The 22,599-nt window shown below is 51.6% G+C and overlaps 10 protein-coding genes and 1 pseudogene across 11 annotated transcripts; 7 read left to right on the top strand and 4 right to left on the bottom strand.

Moving 5' to 3' along the window:
- The first annotated feature begins 119 nt into the window (after positions 1-119).
- Positions 120-3,130, top strand: BDQ94DRAFT_117314 (protein phosphatase regulator GAC1). The gene is made up of 2 exons (XM_026763697.1): positions 120-242; positions 710-3,130. The coding sequence occupies exon 2, from the start codon at positions 842-844 to the stop codon at positions 2,954-2,956; it is 2,115 nt and encodes a 704-aa protein (XP_026620383.1). The 5' UTR covers positions 120-242; positions 710-841; the 3' UTR covers positions 2,957-3,130.
- A 601-nt stretch (positions 3,131-3,731) lies between these two features.
- BDQ94DRAFT_163680 (uncharacterized protein) lies at positions 3,732-4,085 on the bottom strand (the record flags this gene model as incomplete). The annotated part of the gene is made up of 2 exons (XM_026769794.1): positions 3,732-3,781; positions 3,923-4,085. 2 exons carry the CDS (start codon positions 4,083-4,085, stop codon positions 3,732-3,734), a joined length of 213 nt encoding a protein of 70 aa, XP_026620382.1.
- Positions 4,086-4,238: 153 nt separating this feature from the next.
- On the top strand, positions 4,239-5,242 carry BDQ94DRAFT_154035 (histone H4). The gene is made up of 2 exons (XM_026768238.1): positions 4,239-4,362; positions 4,608-5,242. Exons 1-2 carry the CDS (start codon positions 4,353-4,355, stop codon positions 4,907-4,909), a joined length of 312 nt encoding a protein of 103 aa, XP_026620381.1. The 5' UTR covers positions 4,239-4,352; the 3' UTR covers positions 4,910-5,242.
- A 476-nt stretch (positions 5,243-5,718) lies between these two features.
- Positions 5,719-10,538, top strand: BDQ94DRAFT_163679 (SH3 domain protein; the record flags this gene model as incomplete). The annotated part of the gene is made up of 4 exons (XM_026769793.1): positions 5,719-5,754; positions 5,846-7,140; positions 7,437-7,524; positions 7,755-10,538. 4 exons carry the CDS (start codon positions 5,719-5,721, stop codon positions 10,536-10,538), a joined length of 4,203 nt encoding a protein of 1,400 aa, XP_026620380.1.
- Positions 10,539-10,939: 401 nt separating this feature from the next.
- On the bottom strand, positions 10,940-13,072 carry BDQ94DRAFT_154029 (uncharacterized protein). Its single transcript, XM_026768237.1, has 2 exons — positions 12,580-13,072; positions 10,940-12,520 (listed from the first exon to the last, which is right to left on the bottom strand). The coding sequence occupies exons 1-2, from the start codon at positions 12,596-12,598 to the stop codon at positions 11,190-11,192; spliced, it is 1,350 nt and encodes a 449-aa protein (XP_026620379.1). The 5' UTR covers positions 12,599-13,072; the 3' UTR covers positions 10,940-11,189.
- On the top strand, positions 12,883-12,953 carry BDQ94DRAFT_t261 (annotated as a pseudogene). The gene has a single exon. The product of its transcript is annotated as a tRNA-OTHER (tRNA).
- A 354-nt stretch (positions 13,073-13,426) lies between the features above and the next one.
- On the top strand, positions 13,427-14,698 carry BDQ94DRAFT_154027 (U2-type spliceosomal complex subunit CWC24). The gene is made up of 2 exons (XM_026768236.1): positions 13,427-14,080; positions 14,177-14,698. The coding sequence occupies exons 1-2, from the start codon at positions 13,485-13,487 to the stop codon at positions 14,604-14,606; spliced, it is 1,026 nt and encodes a 341-aa protein (XP_026620378.1). The 5' UTR covers positions 13,427-13,484; the 3' UTR covers positions 14,607-14,698.
- An 887-nt stretch (positions 14,699-15,585) lies between these two features.
- Positions 15,586-16,447, top strand: BDQ94DRAFT_163676 (uncharacterized protein; the record flags this gene model as incomplete). Its single annotated transcript, XM_026769792.1, has 3 exons — positions 15,586-15,612; positions 15,847-16,373; positions 16,429-16,447. The coding sequence occupies 3 exons, from the start codon at positions 15,586-15,588 to the stop codon at positions 16,445-16,447; spliced, it is 573 nt and encodes a 190-aa protein (XP_026620377.1).
- Positions 16,448-16,680: 233 nt separating this feature from the next.
- Positions 16,681-18,412, bottom strand: BDQ94DRAFT_175691 (FAD-dependent oxidoreductase; the record flags this gene model as incomplete). The annotated part of the gene is made up of 5 exons (XM_026772543.1): positions 16,681-16,990; positions 17,074-17,423; positions 17,511-17,574; positions 17,645-18,191; positions 18,253-18,412. The coding sequence occupies 5 exons, from the start codon at positions 18,410-18,412 to the stop codon at positions 16,681-16,683; spliced, it is 1,431 nt and encodes a 476-aa protein (XP_026620376.1).
- Positions 18,413-18,664: 252 nt separating this feature from the next.
- On the top strand, positions 18,665-20,817 carry BDQ94DRAFT_154024 (uncharacterized protein). Its single transcript, XM_026768235.1, has 7 exons — positions 18,665-18,764; positions 18,819-18,890; positions 18,943-19,356; positions 19,409-19,633; positions 19,681-19,958; positions 20,013-20,636; positions 20,689-20,817. Exons 1-6 carry the CDS (start codon positions 18,670-18,672, stop codon positions 20,615-20,617), a joined length of 1,689 nt encoding a protein of 562 aa, XP_026620375.1. The 5' UTR covers positions 18,665-18,669; the 3' UTR covers positions 20,618-20,636; positions 20,689-20,817.
- Positions 20,818-20,948: 131 nt separating this feature from the next.
- On the bottom strand, positions 20,949-22,255 carry BDQ94DRAFT_117227 (EXPERA domain-containing protein). Its single transcript, XM_026763696.1, has one exon. It carries the CDS (start codon positions 22,190-22,192, stop codon positions 21,281-21,283), a length of 912 nt encoding a protein of 303 aa, XP_026620374.1. The 5' UTR covers positions 22,193-22,255; the 3' UTR covers positions 20,949-21,280.
- Positions 22,256-22,599: the final 344 nt, after the last annotated feature.

Here is a 22,599-nt window from a genome sequence, read left to right as displayed (position 1 = left end):
ATTCTCCACTCCGTCACCTTCTCATATACTCCATTACCCATCCTTCCATCACCCGTTTCTCTTTCGATTCACCACGAACTTCTTTGTATCTAATCCCTCTTCACTGTGCTTGATACTACTCCTTGCTCGGCTGTTCGACACACTGCCAGCTTCGTATTTGTCTTCTCTGTTCCTCTTGTTCTTTTCTTCCATGTTTGTAGTTTCTTCCACGATCAGTCCATACTAGATGTCGAGTCCGCAAGGTGAGTGTGCCGTTGAATCGTCGTCCCTTTCTTTTGATTTTTGAATCCATCCTTCTTATCGCATGCCTATTCTTCCCCCGACTGCCCCCAATTCAATCCAAGCGATGATTTGTGTGTCTGGGATCTTGATCGTTGCTGCCATCTGTGCCACTGCCCGGGATCTTTTTGTCTCGTAACACCCTGTTGGCTGTATCCGCCCTCCGCCGCGCGCCCCCCCCCGGCTTTGCCTCCAACGCTCCTTCTGATACCTTGGAACACCCTGACCTACCAGTCACACCACTTTCTTGTCTTCTTTTACCGACCGTCTGGCATGATTTGCAACACCAGCCCTCCATCTTCCTTTTCCTTGATATGATCGCCCATGTGGAGGCAATGCTGCTGCTCATCATCCTCGCCACTGTTTGATATCGCTTCCAGGCGCCGCCTCCACACTTTGGCTAACGTGGGGAATCAGAATATAACAACAGACGCCGTTTCTCAGGACTAGAAGCCTTCTGTTCATAAAGACCTTTCCTGAAACGAGCTTCATCATCCTGTCGACCTTATTTTCCACCTCGTTGCCCGCTGTTGTGTCTGCTTATACAAGCAATCCCGGCCGGATGCCATACACTGCGCCGTTGAAGACGTCGCCTTCTGCGCAGCACATTGAACACTCTGAACTCACTCCACAATCCTGTCCTAGCTCCCCCACCGCTGTCGTCTCTCATCCTCAACGCCAGCATTTGCCTCGTTCGTATTCTTCCACCTCTTATGTGCGAAGGCACCGACGAAGCCCTTCGAGTAGCAAGGTGTTTGTCTTTCCAGAGCCCGACGGTCGTTTCAAAGTGGATCATGTCAGCGACCCGCATGCCAGTATTCGAACGTCGCCACCTCCCATAAGTGATGCTGTCATCCCTCCTGGGGCTTTGATCTCACCACCTGAATCTGCCAACAATTCAAGTGATGAAGAGGCGGCATACCCATCCCAGGACGGGCTCCAGCTGAAGAGATTGGAGGCTGCGGTGAGGTCCATTGAACAGAGACGAGTATCTTCACCGGAGAGGCAGTCGTCGGAGGTTCAGCCCTCATCGAGCATGGCAGCCATTGCTGGTGGCCCAGTCCAACCTCCACGACCCCCCCTCTCCAGAGAGGCTCGCAAAATATCCCACTCTCGATCGGTTACAGAAACCTCAATTGACCGTAGGCAGGAGGAGGCTTTGACTAGCTCTCCAGAAGAAAGTGACAGAGATGATGAGCCCCCGGTCAGGCATCCCATGGTCCGCAAGAAGTCTGGAGAACTGGTGAGGCCAGCCCTTCGCCCACCTTCGGCTCGGCGGCGCCCATCTAGCATGCCGGGGACTCCAACTTACGCAAAGGCTGTTCACTTCGACGCTCAGCTGGAACATATTCGTCATTTTCTACAATTGGATAAGCCTCAAGCCGTGAGTGCCGACACATCACCAGTGGAGGACTTTGACACAGCAGAGGAATTTCCGTTCAAGAAGGGTCATCGGGACATGCCCGCTTTTGAGTGGGAGCTGGGTCTGTCGAACTTCCCCAAAGACAGCTCCTCTCGGGCTAAGCAACGCGTTCGATTGGAACGCCTGCACTTGTCTTCGGATAAAAACACCATGATCGGAGTCGTTGGGGTTGCCAACCTGGCTTTCCACAAGCACGTTGCCGCTCGGTTCACTCTTGATAATTGGAAGACTGTTTCTGAAGTCTCCGCTGAGTACAATGACGACCCTCGACGAAAGCCTATTCAGGATGGCTATGATAGGTTTGCTTTTAGTATCCGGCTGGATGATCAGGCAAATTTGGAGAGGAAAACCATGTTTATCTGCGTTCGCTACAATGTTGCTGGAGAGGAGTATTGGGACAACAACAACTCAGAAAACTACCAAGTCAACTTTCGCAGAGTACCAAAAGAAATGCCCCAGGCCCAGGCTCCACCAACGCGTCCTCGTACAAATTTGCCGAGGAGCAGGAGCTTTGCTGGATCTATCAGCCGCCCACACTCAATGCCGCCTTCATTTGATGCGTTGTCTGAGATGGACAAGTACATTTCGTTTGGCAACCCACCAACAAATGGCAAGAAGGAGCATTTGGCTGATGATGATCCGCATGACGTTGAATTGGTTGCTCCGATCCGTCGCGATAAGCAAAACCACCAGGTGTTTGGGAATCGCTACGATTTCGAAGCCTCATTGACGGCAGCTATGCGGACCAAGCCTACTCACGATCGCACGACATTGACAGCTCGAGCAAAATCGAAACTTCCGTCGCATGGTAGTCATAGCCATTCGTCGGAACGGAGAACAAGCCAGAAGGAGGAGAACGCGCCTTTGCCTAGCAGAGGTAGCCAGCAGCCGGGGTCCCCAGACCACCATAAACCCTCTACCATCGTTTCTGGCAAGCCGCATCGCGAGTCGTCGGTGTACAAAGAGTTGGTTGATAAATACTGTTTCTTCGGATCCGGATCGATGAATTACCCAAATGGTGCAGTCGGTCCTGTCACGGCAAGTCCGGACTATGAGACCCGGTCGGGCTCTAGTAGCAGTTCCAGCTCGGTGTCTCCATGCTCATCTCCTCGCATGGATGCGGTTTATGGTGGCGATTCTCGACACTCTCCTGCCGCTCCATCGTCACCGAACCATATCGGATATGGATACCTTCAGCCTATGCAGAACAGCTTTTTGAAGGATACGCAGACACCTGCTATCATCCAAGGATGAAGGAAGATGCATAATCGCTTTAGACCCCGCAGCATACGGTATCACACGCGAACGTCATTTGCTTTTAACGTGTCTCTTGTGTCCCTCCATTGATGGATGCCACGGCAATTTTTATTTCTATGTTTTCTTCCTCTTTCTTTTTTTCCCCACGCGGGATAAGCATTCTGAAGTCTATCAAGCATGACTTGAAACTTCGAAACCCCAGTGCAGTTGTCAATTTGACCTGCTTACCTGGTGTCGCCATGAAGCCGCCTCGTTCCAATATTCGACTCAACTTTCATTGACGCGCTTGCCTCGGTATCAACGAGGATCCTTTGCGATGTATTATAAACCGCGGGATCTTACGTTATGCTGGGATGCGCATCGTTTTCTACCTATACAACACAGGGGGGGGGCTTTCTTCAATACATTGGGCGGCGGCTACGATTCTGCTACAGTAACGATTACGATTTGATGTCTTGTATCTTTCCTTTCCAGTTATTCTTGTCAGTTATTTACCGGAGCTACCTGTGCTGAGTGGATGGAATGCATGGTAGGTTCATGCGCAGCATTTCCAAGGGAAGCGAGGAGGCGAAGCAAGGAAAAGTGTTCGCATTGAAGTGGTCTAACGCATTTGCATCATTGTTTTTCGTCATCTACTTCCGTCAATGATGAGTTTCTGTATGGTGTTCGGAGCCTGAATTATTTGTTTCCTGTACCTTATGTCTTAATTCTTTCTCTACGCTCATGATTCCTGCGAGTTTGCTTAGGGTGGGTGGTGCATGGGTTCCCATTTTTATTCGAATTGCTGTGCTCCAGGGAGGGTCCGTGAAGCGCGTGTAGCTGCTATCCAGATTATGCAATGGTACACAATACAATTGATTAGATTGCGAGAGATGAAAGTTGCCACACGATGTAGAGAGTCGAGTTCCGAATATTCAAAATTGTATACTGGCGAGGAAGTGACATCCGGCCGCCGAGTCTCACGTGATGGACCCGCAGCCTTACGGCCTGAGCCGCGCGGGCAGCAGCAGAAGTCGGTCCCCAGCGGGAACAGCACCAACCCGCAACCCGCAAAATCACCACCTCGAAAGCGGTCGTTCATAACGCCCTTTTTCACCCCCGCGGCCCGCCAATCAGGGTTCTCCATTGCTTTTGACCCTTCCAGATCACCCTCTGGGGCTTAGTCATTCACTCCAAGGGGCAAAGCAGCGAAATCACGCTCTCGCTTGCCGCCCGCGCCGCGAAACCTATATAAACCGGTGGCTCCTCCTTCTCCGCCACCTTCTTTCGCTCTCTCTCGACTCTTTTCTTCCTCTCAGCGACCGGCCCGCAACGCGTCACGCCAAACCACCCACCACTTCCATCAATCTTCCATCTCTTTCATCCTTCCATCAATTAATCTCATCTCAGCAATATGACTGGACGTAAGTATTTTATCCTCTTTACTTGCTTCGACTACTAGTCCCTCGTCGTTACCCTACTCTCGGGTCGAATGGTGGTGATGATCTTGGATGATCTTGATGATGCACCCCTGGCGACACGTGACCGCGTACCTGTCACGCCCACGCGTCGTGTCCAAGATTTCATCTGATCTTCACCCCACCCTCACATACTCTTATTGCTTGATGAAACAAAATATCACTCAACACATACTAACATTCTTTTACAGGCGGAAAAGGAGGCAAGGGTCTCGGCAAGGGTGGCGCCAAGCGTCACCGTAAGATCTTGCGTGACAACATCCAGGGTATCACCAAGCCCGCTATCCGCCGTCTCGCTCGCCGTGGTGGTGTCAAGCGTATCTCCGCCATGATCTACGAAGAGACTCGTGGTGTTCTCAAGTCCTTCCTCGAGTCCGTCATCCGTGATGCCGTCACCTACACTGAGCACGCCAAGCGCAAGACCGTCACCTCCCTCGACGTTGTCTACGCCCTCAAGCGCCAGGGCCGTACCCTGTACGGTTTCGGTGGTTAAATTGCTTTCAACCATTCGAAAGGATCACTGTTTTGGTGTTTGCCGTCTCTGGTCTTGAATCTTCTACTGGCGGTGGAACTAGACCGACAGGATCCGCCGTGCATTTCGTTTCTGGTTTTTGGGGGTTATTTCTTTTCTTGACTCGTTATGGTATTGGGGTTAGGGATGACTGGGATTTTCTTTAATTGGACTGGATTATGTCCACGGGTTTGATACTCTACAATTTCTCTTATTTCTTGTTAATGGGGTCTGGATGGATGGATCGGAAATTACTGTATCTAGACGGCCTTTTCAGGCTTGATGGACGAAATATCACGTGAATGATCGCTGATACTTATTCTTCGCTATCTGCTTTTCTAATCGTAATATGATTATAGCACAGGCATATAATTAGGAATCTTGTAGTCTGTACAAAGCAGAGAATCACCCGATCACATGTCACCCCGCACAGGCCACCTCCCACATGACGTAAGGGTCTGGAAGCATGCGGTAGCACAGAGAGAAGAACTAACCTCGGTCGGCACAAGCACCCATCACATCATATCATATATCACTGTATCTTACCTGCCTACTACCTGCTAGAACTCAGGAGCTGTGCAAGACTGGGTGGTCTGATGCACACCCGACATGCATCTTCTAGCTAGCCATCCAGCGTTGATTGTCCTATCGGGTCAGTCACTTGACTAGATAATAGTCAATTTGCACACTACTAATAGAAGAATATCTTCTCTCTCTCCCCCTTACTACTTATCATCTTCGAAGTCAAATTACCTTTTACTTGAATATCCCATAAGACGCGTTGAATCACTATGTCAGAATACAAGGTGGAGTATGATTCGGAGCTGGTAAGTTCCTATCAATGATGTCATCAAATGTTCCTTTTATTCTTATGGGATGGGATAGAAAGAATGCTAATGAGAATCTTGATATGAAAAGGATTCCTTCCAGCTCTACCACCGATACGAAGAACGCCAGCCGAACCTAGACTGGAAGCGCGCCGCTCTCAGCGGGCCTGCACTTCCGGCGCTGGGTAATGCCGTCGCGGGTGCAGTCGGCTCCGCACTCTCGAACGTCGCTACGTATCCGTTGAGTTTGATCGTTACGCGATTGCAGACGCAGAAGGTCAGAAAGGGTACAGAGTCGGAGTCGGATGCTGAATATACCAGCGTCATTGACGCAGCTCGCAAGATCTACGCCGAGGAAGGCATCACCAGTTTTTACACGGGTCTAGCGCAAGATACGATAAAATCCGTTGCGGATTCGTTTCTCTTCTTCCTTGCGTACGAGTTCTTTCGCCAGCGGAGGATACGTGCCCGGTTTGGGAATACGCGCCGGAGCAAACATACGGTTTTACCGGTGCTAGATGAGTTAGCGGTGGGGGTCCTGGCAGGGGCGTTTGCGAAGTTGTTTACGACGCCGTTGGCGAATATTGTGGCAAGGAAGCAGACGGCGAAGGCTTCTGTTGATGGTGGTACGAGGGAGATTGCTGCGCGGATTAGGGCTGAGAAGGGACTACGGGGGTTTTGGTCTGGATATTCGGCGTCGTTGATACTGACGCTTAATCCGTCGATTACGTTTTTCTTGAACGCTGTGTTCAAGTATGCCTTGTTGCCGAGGAATCAGCGGCAGAAGAGACCGTCTGCTGTGGCGACGTTCTTCTTGGCGGCGGTCAGCAAGTCGATTGCCTCGTCGGTGACTTATCCGTTTTCGATGGCGAAGACGCGGGCGCAAGTTGCGGGGAGTCAGACTACGGTGACTTCTGATGGGGAGAAGAAGGAGGATGAAGGGGTGTCGTTGATGCCGGCGATTGTCAGTACTGTGGTTGCGATTGCGCGCACTGAAGGTGTTGCTGCGCTTTATGCCGGGCTACCCGGGGAGGTGCTCAAGGGCTTCTTCTCGCATGGGTTTACGATGCTCGCGAAGGATGCGGTGTATTCGGCTATTGTGAAGAGTTATTATCTTTTGTTGATTGCGCTTCGGAGGTATCCTACGCCGGAGGAGCTGCTTCAGCGAGCTCGCGAACAAGCGGAGGAATTTGCTGATGCTGCCCGTGAGGGTGCTCGTGATTTGGCCGAGCGAACGCGGAGTGGCACGGAGGAAGTCCTGAGTCACCAGGCTGGGGGTGTGACGGTCGATATGACTTCGAGTGATTTGGCGGATTCGAATGAGACGGCGGAGATGGTGGGGGATTATGTCGAGGATGATGGTAGTGCGAAGAGTTTGTATCATTGGTTTTGGGAGAAGGAGGGATATGGCAAGGACTGAGTGTATTAGCAGAATAGTCGTGTATCTTGTTCCATTTTAGCGATTATAGTGATTGTGTAGAATGATGAAATGATATGGTTAATGAACTTGGTTCTTCAGTGGATCCGAGCCGCGATCGACCCGCGGGACGCCCGATCGATTGATTCGCTCTCCAACCACCGCCTGTTTACTCGCCCTGTCAATTACCTTTTACTTCTTCTTCTCTTCTCTTCATCCTTCGCTTCTTCTCTTCCTCTTCAATATTTCCAACACATCTATCTAGCTTCTCTTCTCCAACCAGCATCCCTATGTCGACCGACCCCCACCCCGGTCCCGGTCTAGGGGACCTGGAGAAAGAACTCACCTGCTCGGTAAGTTTAATCCATTCCATTCCTCCATCATGTGGGGAGATTTGCGGAATGCGGTCTGCGACTCCCCGCCCACGAATATCTCACCGTCCCCTTGCTTTGATCGACTAGCCAAAACTGGCCGGAAATTATTCCCAGTAGATGCTGGACAGGCCAGAAGCAAAAAGAGGAATACTCGGATTGTTTCTCTGCAGTTTAATAAAGTTTAACGGCTAACTCATCCCTCTCCCCAGATCTGCACGGATCTGCTCTACCAGCCTCTCACCCTCCTGGACTGCTTGCACACCTTCTGCGGCTCCTGTCTCAAAGAATGGTTCTCTGCACAAGCGTCCCGCGCCCGGTCATCATCATCCGTCCGGTTCACATGTCCGTCCTGTCGCGCGGTTGTCCGCGAAACCCGCCCTAATGCTACCGTCACCACATTACTGGATATGGTTTTGGCGGCGAGTCCCGACCGGGATAAGTCGGCTGAGGAGAAGGAGGAAATTGCGCGGAGATATAAACATGGTGATTCGGTGTTTCCTACTTTGCCTTCGGCTGAACGGGGGAGCGATGCGTCGGATGATGAGGATCGGCGGTTGTTGGAGGAGGTAAGGGAATTGAGTCTGCAGGAGAGTCGGGTTCGGACGAGAGATACTACGGCTGCTACTGGTTATCGGTCGAGGCAGTCGTCGCGGACTCGTCGCACGGATTCGAGTGCTGATGTGGATGGGGCGCGACAACGACGGCGTGAGGAGGAGCGTGCTGCGCGGCGACGGCAGGGGGAGACTGTTTCGGAACGCAATAGACACATCGAGCATCAGTCTAGTTTGCGGTCGTTGTTGAGTCTGTCGGATACGGAAACGATACAGGACCAGATTCTACGGCAGATTCTGGAGGAGGGGCTGCTGGATGATATCGACTTGGATAATCTGGCTCCCGCGCAGGAAGAGGAGCTTAGTGAGCGCATCGCTGATGCTTATCGTCGGAGGCATAGATTGCGGTCTCGCTCGCAGCAACGGTTGGAGGTTCGGGAGACACATCAACCGTCGTCACGGGCTCGGGCTCGCTCGCAGTCTACGCAGAGACCACAGGAAAGTTCTACGCCGACCGAGTCTAGTCGGAGTCCTCCTGTGTCGAGACCGTATCTGCTAGATCCGCTTGTGGCACGCAATGGAGCTTCGGGTCATCAGAGACGATTGTCGGATCAGGGCAGCAGTCGCCGGCGAACGTCTCCTGTGCCTGCGAATCCTGCGTCTTCATCGGAGGTCACGCTGAGGCCTGCAGCGCGGTCGTCTAGTGATGTGATTACTGATCGACCCCGGAATTCGCAGGCTGCCCGAGTGCGAACGGATTCATCCGTGCCACGGTCTCGGCGTGCTACGGCGTCTGAGCAGAATACTCCGAACATCTGGGTGGAAGGCACCAGGGAACGTGCCATCCGACGAGCCCCGGGGAGGTTATCCATCGATTCACCACGAGTGGTTGCAGCTCTTGAGCAGAACACACACACTGGTTCCTCGCCAGCGAGCCCTGGGATGGTCGTCCCTGTGACCAGTTCCTTAGTGGCAGAAGTTGGAGGAACCGGTAGATCAGAGACGCGATCTCGACCATCTTCATCTCGGTCCAATGTGCCTCGCTCTGCTATCACGTTCAGTGAACCGTCTATTTCATGCGACCGATGTGGCAAGGAGAAGATACAATACGATCTACACAAGAAGTGCCCCAAATGCAATGATGGCAAATACAACCTGTGTTTGAGGTGCTATCGCACCGGCGAAGGATGTCTCGAATGGGCAGGCTTCGCAAGATCGGCAGAAGCGGGCTTTGAACGCATTATCGCTTCTTCAAGCGGCCATCCCCCACCACTACGCAGCTCCCAGCAGCACATCCTACTGTCGTGCAAGTACCGTCGAGCACCAGACACAGCCTACCGTTCCGACCGAGACGGACGAGTCCTGACCACCGACGACCCAGGAAACAGACTAACCACCGGCTTCTTCTGCGATAGCTGCCAATCTCCAGCCAACGACTGTTACTGGAAGTGTGACCAGTGCAATGAAGGTGACTGGGGTTTTTGCAACCGCTGCGTGAACCAAGGACGATGCTGCACCCATGCTCTTCTCCCAATCTGCCGCATCCCACCCAACAGCAACCCATCCCCCACCGCAACCGACAGCACACCCTCCCCATCTCTCGAAACCTACAAGATCCTCTCCATCGCAACAAACTGCGACATCTGCACACACCCAATCCCAGACTCCACTCCCCGCTTCCACTGCCTCCAATGCAACAACGGCGACTACGACATCTGCACCAACTGCTACCTCCGCCTCGTGGCCATCGGCAAGATCCGTAAAGAGAACGGCCACAACGGCTGGCGCCGCTGCCTAAAAGGCCATCGCATGGCGGTAATCGGCTTCGAAGACCACGAAGAAGGCCAACGCCGCGTCGTCCTCCGCGACCTCGTCGGCGGCCGTGCCCTGAACGACGACCACCTCATCCAACCCTCCTCTCCAGCAGCCTCCCCAATCACCGCTATTTCTTCTTCCAACTCCACCATCGCCTCCCCCGAAGTCGGCTCCGGCGACTGGAGCTGGAAAGAGGGCTCCGAGCGACGCAAAAAGGCCTCGCGCATTAGACCCTGGACTATCGGTGTCCGTGATCGTGATCGTGATCGTGATCGTGACCGGTCCTCCGAACCAAGCACACCCACCATCACCACACCTTCCCCCTTCACCACATCCAACCCAGCTATAACCTCACAGATATCATCTCCCCCCACCACTCCTAATACTACGATGATGACTCCGACCAACACCCGCCGCTACCCACCCGACGGCGGCGTCGGATTAGTCGTCCATGCCCTGTGGTCATGGTACCCCGAAGACGGAGTCAAAGATGAATTGATGTTTCCGCGCGGCGCAGAAATCACTGAGGCAGAGAATATCAATGATGATTGGTACTGGGGGTGTTATGCTGGGTTGACGGGGTTGTTTCCGGGGGCGCATGTGTTTGTTGCGGGGGAGGTGGTTTAAGACGATGATGATGATGGTGGTGTTGGTGGTGGTGACAGTTCGGGTTCATTGCATATTGTTGCTGTTTCTGTGTTTTTCTTCGCTCGGTTCGTTTATGGTTCATTGACTGACGATGGGATGTTTCATGACATATGTTTGTATGTAGTATATGTTGTTACTTGTGATGAATGAATGAATGAATGAATGAATGAATGAATGAATGAGTTGATGACTGAGGAAGGGGTTATGAGCTTAGTAGTTTGGTTATAGGCTCTGAGTAGATGTCTTAGCTTTGATGCATATATCTGTACAACTGTCTATCTATTAATGAGAGTCTGTTTTCTGTGTGAGGCTTCTGAGGTGCTAATGGAGGGGGCGACCCAGATCGAAGATAAAAGTTTATGATAGGTTAGATTCACAGTAGAGAATCAATCTTGATGGTCTCATTATTGAAGGGAACTAGCTGAGTAGAATTAACTCGCGTTGATGATAATCACCGCCATCCAGTAAACTAAGTAAGAACCGAGAGGTAGCCATCCAGCCCAGTCTATCATCGCCCATGAAAACTACAAATACAAACCCAGCCGCACCATACCATACCCGTACCCAGTCGTAAGCCATGGCTGTTTCGTCGAGTAAACATTAAGAAGAGCGCTAGCAAAGGAAGTACTGCTACTGCAATAACGCCACCATCAATCGCTGGTAATCACCACTCGTCTCCCCCCTGACCCGCTCGATAAGATCTTTCTGGAACCGATGGCGATATGCCCGTTTCACCTGATCCAAGTGCCCAGGTGCCCAGTGTATGCGGACTACTCTGGTCACCAGTTTCTCGTCCTTGGTTCCCATCCCCTTCATGCAGTCTTCGAGTTGCTCCGCGTCGTGCATGGCCGGATCCAACGCAGCACCGAGCATATGCAACAGTGCATCCTTCATGTGTCCAGAAAACTCTTTCTCGATATGCTTGGTCAAGTGGATATTGTACCGGGTATAGAACGCATGATTGATAGCACGAAGCTCGTTATCCGAGGCCCTGGCTATTATACCGCATACTTCATCAACATTGTTGACCATTCGCGCAGCCGTTGCTTGATGGAGAGACTTGGCTTCTGCTTCGATAAGTTGCGGGTCTAATGGGGCTGATTCCTCGTGTCGAGTGGCGCGAAGAACCAGGGAGAACAAATTCCGGGTTTTGAATGACAAGTCACCTTCAACGTCCTTTTCGAGAGCGCGGTGGTATGTTTGCTGATAAGCGGCCTTTATGGCGTTCATATCAGCATTGGACCGGGATAGAAGGATGTCGTTGAGAAGCCATTCCTTCGTGCCAATGCCTTCGACAGCTTCTCTGGCGCAGGCTACATCGTACTGCAACGGGCCATCAATGATGGCTAGGAGACCCCGACGAAAGTAGCCGCTTGTCTCGCCTTTGACATCCTTGTAGAGATCTCGTCGGATGTGCTGTGTGTAGGTGGATCGTACGGCGGCCATTTGGAGAGGGTCTAGCTTGGCGAGAACCTGAATCAGGGTCTTCTCGTCTGTCCCGAAGCCTTTCATTGCGCGACGGAGCTGATCGGCTTGGGGTCGGAAGTCTCCATTTGCTTGTTGACCTCGAACGTAGCCCAACGATGGCACGGATGCAAGCGGGGCATAAAGTTGAGGGTGTGGTGGAGCGGCGGGGTGAGGTGGAAAGGGAGGTGCTGCACCGAATGATCCTTGAGGCATACCTTGTGGAGGTCCATGAGGAGCGCCTTGGGGAGGAGGCAAGCCTTGCGAATACCCTTGTGGACCCCCGTGGTACATATCTTGTCGACCTGGAGGAGCGCCCGGTGGGGTATTAGGATATGGAGGCTGATTGGGATGTGGAGCGCCGTAGGGAGGGTAGCCAGGCTGGTTCGGGTAAGGCGGCGAGGCCATGTGTTGCTGGTTCTGAGGAGGAAATGGTGATGGGTTCGGTTGTTGATTGTAGCCCTGCGGCGGGCCTGTGTAAGGAGGATATGGAGGGCCTGTGATGAAGCGATCAGCATGATGCAGGAACGCGGGGACACTGTGGGGCATCACGTACGGTTATGATGGGGATACATGATGCTTCTGAAGGAGAGGAGAATCTATCTGTTATAAAGAAGGGAAAGCTCCAAGGGGAGGAGAAGGTCGAGGGTATTTATTCCGCGAAGAGAGGCGGAGCGAAGTCATGATGAGCAGCAGAGCACCGCCTCTGAAGATCCCCAGTTTGGGTGCCGTGGGATCGGAAGAGTTTAGCAGGATCCACAAAGTATGTCAAGCAGGCAGGGACCACCCGGGTTCAGGGTTCGACTCTCTTCCCCATATAACTGCTCGAGGAGAGGATCTAATTTCTAACCATGGTTGTGCCCGACTGGCCCAGTGGTTAAGGTGTGCTTTGCATGCACAAGGTCCGAGGTTCGATTCCCAGGTTGAGCGAACTTTCTGGGTCTTATCACTTTTTGTCACACTGATTAACCATCGTTGAGAGAGCATAAGATCATAATGATCGCAATCAATTAGGCAACTGTCATCAGCAATTCTATTTACAGTTTTAACCACCCGGCAATCGTCAAGTTTATGCTGGGAACACATGATCCGCGCTTCACCACCAGTTCGGTGGCACCTGCCGTGGCGCAGCACAAGGCTGACGCACCTGCGCCATGACGCCGCGCATATGCTCTGCTGAATGCGTCGATCGGGCAAACATGGTTACAGCGGATCTGGTCCTCGGTGTACAAATTCTCTTTCACCAATTGATGATGAGAAAGAAGTTGCTCAGGAAGTTTCGCGCGTCTTCGATGATGACATCAGCAGATACAACAATCGCGTATCACGTGAGGAGCAACTCTATCTTATCATCACATGATCCGAGCGCATCAACGTTTATCGCGTCCTGATGTGCTCGGTCATTTCTCATCTCGCATCAACTCCATAGACTTCCGTCGCAGGCCCGTCGCTCATATCACAATGGCTGAGACGACAAATGATACAGCTGCAGCTGCAGCTGCAGCTCCGGACCCCCAACCGCCGGTTGTCACATTCAAAAAGCGCGGCGCAAAGGCGAGTCAGAACATCCGCAAAAGACCAGCACCGCCTCCCGTATCGCAAGACGACGATTCTTCCGACTTTTCCTCCTCTGAAGACGAATCGGGTCACAGAATAAAGCGCAGAAAGAACAAGGGTGCTGGGGTTGTCTCTGCTTCATCTGCGACTACCAAGCCTGTCGATCGGGAACCTGCGGCCACCGCCACCGGTGACGGCAAAGTCCAGCTTGCGGATACGAACGACGCCACAAAACATGTCGACTGGTTTGACGAGGATTCTAAGGATGCGCGTTCATCGAAACCGCAATCTGCTTCGAATGAGCCGCAAATGCCGGATGGCACATATAGGGGACTGGCGAACCAGACATCATTCTTCAAGAAGAATCCGAATGCGCCGAACAGGTCATTCGGACCGATCAAGGCAGCAACCAATATCCGTACTATAACAGTGACGGACTACTCTCCAGATGTGTGCAAGGACTACAAGCAGACTGGATTCTGTGGTTTCGGTGATAATTGGTGAGTGCCGTCGCCCCTTTCTCTCGACATACACATTTGCCACTCAAGAGGGAGCAGCTCATCTTACTGAAGCATATGCTAACTATTATTGTATAGTAAATTCCTTCACGATCGAAGCGACTACAAACAAGGATGGGAACTGGATCGAGAGTGGGAGACCGTCACCAAGGGCAAACAATTGAAGGGAACAGTGGTTGCGAGTGCCGACCGGACAACGACGGAGAATAAGGACGACGATGAAGAGGCCATGTTGGAAGACATTCCGTTTGCCTGTTTTATCTGCAAGGGGCCATATAGGGAGCCAATTGTCACGAAATGCGGTCACTATTTCTGCGAGCAGTGTGCTCTGCAAAGATACAGGAAGGACCCAAGCTGCGCAGCCTGTGGATCCGCCACGAATGGATTATTCAGTTCGGCCAAGAGATTGAAAAAGCTGCTAGAGCGCAAGAGGGAACTTGCGGCGAAGAGGAGACAAGAGGCTATCGAAGCTGGCGAGGAAGTGAGTGACGAGGAAGACGAAGAATGAGATGCATGTACATAAATATCATTTGTTCCAGATTTAGGGATTTTCAGGACGCTCTGAGAGCGCCTTCATCACTGACAGTCATTATCTTACACATTTTCATATTAGTGCTCTTATAGACATTATGCTTCGTGTAGAGACTCGTTAGATTGTAGGCTTGACACTCGGAGTTTAATGCACGGGTGATCCTGGTGGACCGGTTTACAGGGGTTGCTCCCCCTTTACGGATACTGTGAACACTTTACCAACTTCACTAAAATAATCGACGGACACCATGCCTCGTGTTTGAGGCGAAAAGCCAAACGGATAAAACTATACCCGGAGGCTTTCAAATTGCTGCGACTTGATATCATTGATGTGTTCAGCTCAGCGATGTGACTGTCATGGTGGATTGACACCTGCATGGATGCGGACCAGATAAGCAACACGTCAGCGTGCTGTCTTCGAAACGATGATGTGGCTTAGCCTCTGGAAGTCTTCTCGAACAACAGCCGAATGAATTGATCATGCACATCAACCTTCCCAAGGCTGAGGCGATAGTGGGGGGCCATACGTATGCTTCGATCCACTTGGAGGCGCTAATTGTGCCCTAAACGCTCTCGTGGGGATGTCGACCGAACCCGACGTGTGGCCACTTTTTACTTCGGAAATCGGAATGATATCAGGCACGAGTAATTGCGAGTAATCCTGGACACGATGGGATACAATAATTCATGACAACTTTCTCATCTTAGTGATCAATATCCACAGTTAAAGAGGAGGTTCCCACCAGCACAATATGCCACAGCGGGCTTGTCAGGAACCACGTACCAAAACTATGGAGACTACGAACCCTAAACTTGGTATTAGAGGGGCCCCGTCAGAATAATATTCCCAGTCTAACCATGGATTAGACTCGCATCCGATGCACATTGACAGCCCCTGATAGGCAACATTGTTTACATTTCCCCTCCCCCCTGATACTTTGAATGATGGGGACGCAATGTCAAACGCGGAGGAGAACGGAGGGGTTGAACATAGAACCGCCGTCTCATACCCATAGTATTCAGTAGCAATCCAGCCACAAAAGAGCCCCATACCGACCAATGTCATCTATGCTATAATTACGAAGTACTATGGAGAATTCAGTGTCCCACTTCTGCTTGAAGAAAGGCGTTGCCTACTGTGGCCCGGTCCCCACCCCGCCGCCCAAATCTAAAGCAACGTGGAAGTTATTTAAGACCTTAACCTTCTCCATCCTTAGACAACAACAACAACCATCCTCACAACCTATCCAAAATGGGTCTCTTCTCGCATCACCACCATCACAACAATCCCCCTCCTCCCGGGCCTCAAGGCCCTCCTCCTCCAGGCCCTGGGCCCTGGGACCGTCCTGGTGGCCCGCCACCTGGCCCTCCCGGTCCTCCCCCTCATGATCCCAGAGATCCCTGGGCTCGTCCTCCGCCTCCTGGACCTCCTGGCCCTCATGGTCCTCCTCCTGATCAGCGAGACCCCTGGGGTCGCCCCGGTGGTCCTCCCGGTCCTCCTCCTCCGGGACCAAGAGATCCCTGGGACCGTCCTGGTGGCCCTCCTGGCGGCCCTCCTGGACCTCCTCCGCCAGGCCCTAGAGACCCTTGGGACCGCCCCGGTGGCCCCCCGGGACCTCCCCCTCCTCCGGGACCTAGAGACCCCTGGGATCGCCCTGGTGGTCTTCATGGTCGCCCTCCTGGGCCACCGGGGCCTTGGGACCGTCCTGGCCCTCCCGGTCCTCCGCCTCCGGGACCTCCTGAGGTGTGTTAAATATGGTACAGACTTGTTTCTATTCTTCTGCTAACGATGTGGATAGTACCGCCGGTGGTAGATGACCAATGGTGTCGAATCGCTATCTAGGAAGTGATGTTGTTTTTGTCTGTATATATGATGTGTTTCGGTTGAGAGTTGTACATGATTCCCAATTGCATTTATTCTATATTTCTAAAGCATCATAATGTCCTTCATCTATAGAAGGTAGACAATACTGCCTAACATGGCAAGCTAAGTGCATATAAGTATAAATATGATCTATGAAAAATAAAAGCCAGACCAAAAAGCAATGCATTTACTCCCACTCCCCATCCAACTCAATCTCCTCCCCCCTCTCCTGCATCTCCAACATCTCATCAATTGTCCAGTCTCGATACACATGACCGCGGGGTATATTCGTATCCTGGAACGGAGTGCCCCGCTGCAAATGATCTAGTACCTTGCTGTAGTTCTCCTCGGCGTATTTCTCCGGCTCATGGCCCCAGATCCACTCCGCTGTTAGATACTGGAGCCCCTTCGGTGTGAAGTTATCTTTCTTGGGCTTTTCGGAGTAGCTTTTGAGATTGATGAGGCCTAGCTTTTGGAGACAAGAGACTCGGACGAAGCTGTATGTGGATCCAATCAGTTATCAGCGAGAACCAACCAATCATCTTTCCGGGGTTCGTGAGGAGGATAGCAATAAACATACCGTAGCCGATTATGGATCCTCAGCGCCCAGGGAGCTTGCTCAGTGTTCCCCGCCATTCGCAAGCAGGTAGCTAGAGAGACAGCATCTTCAATTCCCTGTGTTGCGCCATTACCTGATGCCGGAATGTAGGTGTGTGCGGCATCTCCGATCTGTACGATACGGCCTGCTGGCGAGACCCATGTGGGCTGGGGATCTCGCCACATCACGCGGAAGTGAAGGAGTCGGTCTTTTGGGGTCAGACGGATTAGACGATCTGCCACTTCTGGCCAGTTAGGGATGGTTGAGGTTATTTTGCAGACGTCTTCGGGGTCGGCTCGGTGGGCCCAGGATTCTGTAGCGCTTTCGTAGGCCTAACATTATTTGCGGTGTTAAAGATCTAAAATGGGTAGGGATATATTCTGGTCTCGTTGTTAAAGCGAAATGTTTGGCTCACTCACCTTGTGTGATAAAGTCCAAGATATGATATCGGATGTCCTAATGACGAGGAAATGATAGTGCTCGCTTTTGTCAATTAGAATGATTTTCTTTTTTTCATAATGGAGACAGATATTTTGTGGAGGTATGGTCATACCCAGCCCAAAATTCAATCGGTCCTTCCTTCTCCCCTACCACCGGAAACCTCTCTCGGACCATTGGATCAGCCATGGCTAACTCGACGGGAAAGGCAGTCCGATACAAGGCTTGTCCGGTTGGTCGTGCCCGAATCTCCTGTCCCAGTGTCACCTTGGTCGAATGGCTTCTCAACCCATCGGCAGCAATAACGACGTCTGCTTCCATTCGACAACCGTTCTCCAATGTTATACCTGCACGCCCTGTATGGCCTTCCTCGAAATAATCCATCGCCCTACATCCGTACTCGACGCTAATCCCAATGGCATAGAGCTGCTTGAGAAGCATGCCGTGAAGTTGGGGCCTCCAATGGCGGGTGAGTTGCCCTGGCACCTTCTTGGACCCTTTGTCCTGTCTGTATTCAATATGATTTGACTTTGTCACACGATCACCACTCAATGTGTAGAAGGCAATATCAGGCACGAATGCAATCTTTTCGTTCTCTTCGGCTAGCTTGGGCCAGTGTTTGAATGCGCGGGTTGCACTGGGGCCAATTGTGAACGAGTCACCTAGTAGGTTTGTTAGTTGCGATGAGTTCAATTGTATTGGTTGAGACAGTAGATTACTTACCAGTAGTGACTTCTTCGGGGGATCTCTCGACAATCCTAACGTTATGTCCATTGCGCCAGCATTCGAGAGCTGCCATCAGTCCTGCGACCCCGGCTCCGACTATCAGGACTGATAGGCCGGTTTCTGGGTAGCGGTGGGTGCAGTCGTCTGTCACAGTCATTGTGTTGATGATGAGGTCCTTAGAGAAGTCGGATATGCTCTTATGAATCATAGAAAAGGAAAAGGAAATCAAATCACATTTAAATACTGAAACATTGCGGGTAAAGTTCATCATATCTGACATCTATATAGTCGGTGCTAAAGGAGACCGACACGGACGCGGGATGCCGCTTACGCCGACCGGCGCCACCACCATCTCACTCCCTGCACATCTTCAACTCACAACCACGCCTTCACCCTGTTCCGCTTCCGACCGAAATGTCCGCTCCTGACGCTCGACATCTCAAGGCCTGCAGGCCGTGCTCCAAAGCCAAGGTCCGCTGCGACCCCGGTCCGACCGATGCTTGCCAAAGGTAGAGACGGACGAGGCCACCTAACCCAAGGATAAGCACTAACGATGGAGCCAGATGTCATCGCCTGGGGAAAGAATGTACCAGGCAGCCTTCAAAACCGCACACGGTAAAGCGGCATAATGTGTCGTATGTGGTTGTGGATATGCATAATATCTTATGGCTACTGACTCGCCTATAGTAGTGACGTTGGACGACTAGAAAAGAAGCTTGATGATGTAACTTCACTACTCACGGCCTCACAAAGGTACATAGAAAGCATCGGCGGCAGCAATCCTAGTCCATTGTCTGCCACTGATAGTGGTTTGGTCATTCCTCCTGTATTAGATGAGGATGTGGAGAAAATGCTCGCAGATTTCAATGAGCGTATCTCAAGGTTTCTTCCATTTGTGATACGCTCGCCTCGCATAGGTCTTGATGATTTACGCACCATTAAGCCATTCTTGAACTTGGTTATTCCAGCGGTTGTCTGTCAACGTGGATCTGCACAGGCGGCTCATTCGATCAGAGCTAGAGATTACTGGATGGAGCATATGCTAGCTAACGGGGAGCATAGCTTGGATCTACTTCAGGGATTCCTTGCGTACCTTGGCTGGTGAGAGCACTTAGATGCAACTATGATATCCAAAATGCTGATACTTCATCAGGACGCAGACCATGGTGCCTGCGCCGCGTTCGACGATGATCAATAACTATCTCCATATTCTGGAGGCGCAGGTGATCAACCTCGATTTCCACCGGGAGAATAAAATGTGTACTCCGGGCACGGTATTCTCCTACCTCCGGGTCTTCAATTATGATGAACGCATGCGCAGTTCCCGCACCTTAGAGGAACTGAGGGCTTACCTTGGATGCTACTATATGGTCAATATGTGAGTCATACCATCAATCCAACACCATTCGATGCTGACCATATCAGGCTCTCATTATGCCTCGGAGAAAAAGAGCCCATGGAATATATGACATCCACAGACGACTGCTGTCGTAGAATTCAAGAAGCAGCCGAATGTGAAACCGACCCATACCTCCTTCAACTAGTCCGTATAGCCCACCTGGGCGAGAAAATTTATCGCGCTGTCCAGTACCACGAAAAGGACATTCCTACCGGTCTAGCACCAAAAACCATGGCAATACGCTGGTTACAGAAGGAACTTCAGCAACTCAAAGATTCATATTCGGGTGATTTCATTCAATCTCGTACGTCCCTCCATCAACCTAACCCAATCCCCCGGGACCTAACAATGTCCCCAGTAATTCTCAATCTACACTACCATACCCTAGAGATACTTCTATACCGCATAGCCCTAGAGCGCGACTTCGGAGACGCAACCTTCAACAACTATCCTCTAACCCAAATCGACGTCCTGTGCGCCTGTCTAAACGCCACACGATCTCTATTTGACACCCTCCTCTCCATCCCACCCATACTCTACCTCCAACTCCCATACACCTGCTGGACGCAAATCGGCCACGGGCTCGCCATCCTCTCCCGCCTCCTCGTTCACAATGACCCCACGGGCTGCTGGGACCGCGAGTGGGCCCGGCAGACAATAAGCTTCGAAGACACCGTCGATACTTTCTCGATCAAAGTCGATGAAGCTGTTGCGCAGGCGTTGGCTGAACATATGCATGTCCCACCTATCTTCAACCACATTAAAGCTAGGACGATCATGTGGAAAGAGGCGCATCAGGCGCGTTGCGCTACTATGGATAGATGGAGGTGGAATCAGGAGCAGGCCCAGATGGCGGCTTCTTCTGGGGGTGGTGTTGGAGTTAATGTGGATGGAGTGGGCTCCGATGTCAGTATGGAGGATTTGTTGGCTATGGGGCCGATTTGGAATTTGTTTAGTTTGTAGTATGCGTAGATGGGTATTTCCTTGTGTTCATGTCTGTTAGAATATCGCTTGTTGTTTGGGTGTGAGTCATACGCGAGCTTGTGAGACTGCAGGAATGGCCGGTGTAACGCGGTGTGTATCTATCTCAGCCCAGTAGGGATGCTGTCATTCACTTGTAATGATTCTAATGGGGTCGTAGATTAGATTAACCCGGCAGTTCACGTCGACGCGTCTCCGGCGCCTACAACTATTGGCTGGCCCCTCAAGAGTGGATTTTCGCGATTGTTTGACATCTCGGACAATCTTGGGCTTTCATTGGTTATGGATGATTGTGCGGTCTGGGCTGAGCTGATTATAATTCACTGTTTGTGGGGTTACCAGGTGGTTGTGTCACCAAGATAAGATGAGATGAGATGAGATCAGATCAGATATGGAACGTTTGATGTACTGATATATGCAATCAACATTAGTCACGAGCTGATACGTATCGATAATCGTATCCAAAAATATATAGCGGAATAGTATGCCAGAAAAAGAATAAGCGCTTATGCATCCCCGTTAGGTCATGTCATGCAAAGAAACAGGGTATCATAATCCTCCGTGCAGCCCGACAGCATGTTCTCACATGTAATGGGGCTGCCTGCGTGTTGACATATCATCCGTCCGAACATTCTGTTCATCTAGTCACCTTCCAAGCTTGTGCCTGGGGGAGCTGTTGTCCCGCTGTTTCTTAATGACACTGAAGGACCCCGTAAACTCCTTCCACGCCTCCCACAGAATCCAGCCAGGGACAACGACCCAGAGGCCGTTGAAGATAACAATATACAGCACGAAATACAGGAAACTATCAGTGGCCAACGCCGTATTACCAGTCAGCATCTCCGGCAGGAAGGTCATGAAGCCTCCGTATATCTCAGCCGTCGCTAGCACAATCATCATGAACCACATCTTTCCCTTGATCGCTTCCTTCTCCCTCGGCTGCCGGCAGGACGCCTGGTAGACCCAATAGCTGATCAAGGAGGCGGTGATACCGCCGAAGATCACAGTGATCAGCTCGATAGAGATGATGGTGGGGTCGGCACCACCCCAGCGGTGGTCTGCTTGAGCGTACTCATGCCACAGTTTGGCGGTTGGTGAGTTGGAGTATGTGGCGCCGTAAACGTGGTCTTTGTCACCGAGGAAGACGGGGTCGCGGCTTTCGCTGGGGGAGATAGGGGCGTAGCTGAAGAAGCAGTGGAAGAGGAAGAGCCCTTCCATGCCGAAGTGGACGAGGGCATCGAATAGGTGCCATCCGAACAGGAAGCGATCGCGTCTGGGGTGGCTCGTGGCAGGGAGGAGATAGTTGGTGAGGAAGACAGGTATAAGGAAGATGATGAGGAAGTAGAACAACGAAAAAATCATCTGAAAATCGATATTGAATGGCATGTTGGACGGGTCTGGAGGATTGGACCAGCCAATCTGGCTTTCTAGTATTGTCTCGGTTGTCTTCGGAATGTCGGTATGGTTGCCGGCGAGGGATTTTATGAATTGGAAGGCGTTGTCGAATTGGAGGCTCGAAGCCGCCCAAAGGGAGTCGAGCGATGTTATAAATGCCATAGTGATCGGCACTAGCTGTCAGCGTGACCTGACAATGAGAAACAAAAGCAAAAGTGGTCAATGAAAGACCGATGATGCTATTTATTGTTGACGCTGAGGCTATTTTTGAACCCCTGAAACGCGTGGATTCCCGTCATCGCCTGAGGCATCCTTAAACTAGGCCTGTTTGGGTCGGGATGACCCACCGCTTTCTTTGCTGGGTTTGTTTGCTTTCTTTGACTCACACCTCTCCCTCTTGTTCATTCTTTCATTTGGCCTGGTCATCTTCATGTTCATTGATGGTACTTGTCGAGAATCCCTCTTGCGGAGGGAGGGAAGTACAGATTCGTAATTGGCATATACGAGTGGCTGTGGTCTTGACTGGATCCGGACAATGAAAGGAAGGAACCATGCGCTAACGCTAGATA

This window comes from Aspergillus welwitschiae, assembly GCF_003344945.1.
Source record: "Aspergillus welwitschiae strain CBS 139.54b unplaced genomic scaffold BDQ94scaffold_61, whole genome shotgun sequence".
Taxonomy (NCBI): Eukaryota; Fungi; Ascomycota; class Eurotiomycetes; order Eurotiales; family Aspergillaceae; genus Aspergillus; species Aspergillus welwitschiae.
Note: the sequence above shows the minus strand (reverse complement) of the source record. Positions and strands in the feature narration are given on the sequence as shown.

Excerpts from the sequence above, each read along its gene's own strand:
- BDQ94DRAFT_154024 (XM_026768235.1), top strand. The coding sequence starts at position 18,670 with ATGTCCGCTCCTGACGCTCGACATCTCAAGGCCTGCAGGCCGTGCTCC. Across the intron at positions 19,634-19,680 it reads TGCTACTATATGGTCAATAT|GCTCTCATTATGCCTCGGAG; the intron begins GTGAGTCATACC and ends TGACCATATCAG. Across the intron at positions 19,959-20,012 it reads GGGTGATTTCATTCAATCTC|TAATTCTCAATCTACACTAC; the intron begins GTACGTCCCTCC and ends CAATGTCCCCAG.
- BDQ94DRAFT_154027 (XM_026768236.1), top strand. The coding sequence starts at position 13,485 with ATGGCTGAGACGACAAATGATACAGCTGCAGCTGCAGCTGCAGCTCCG. Across the intron at positions 14,081-14,176 it reads TGTGGTTTCGGTGATAATTG|TAAATTCCTTCACGATCGAA; the intron begins GTGAGTGCCGTC and ends ATTATTGTATAG.
- BDQ94DRAFT_117314 (XM_026763697.1), top strand. The coding sequence starts at position 842 with ATGCCATACACTGCGCCGTTGAAGACGTCGCCTTCTGCGCAGCACATT.
- BDQ94DRAFT_117227 (XM_026763696.1), bottom strand. The coding sequence starts at position 22,192 with ATGGCATTTATAACATCGCTCGACTCCCTTTGGGCGGCTTCGAGCCTC.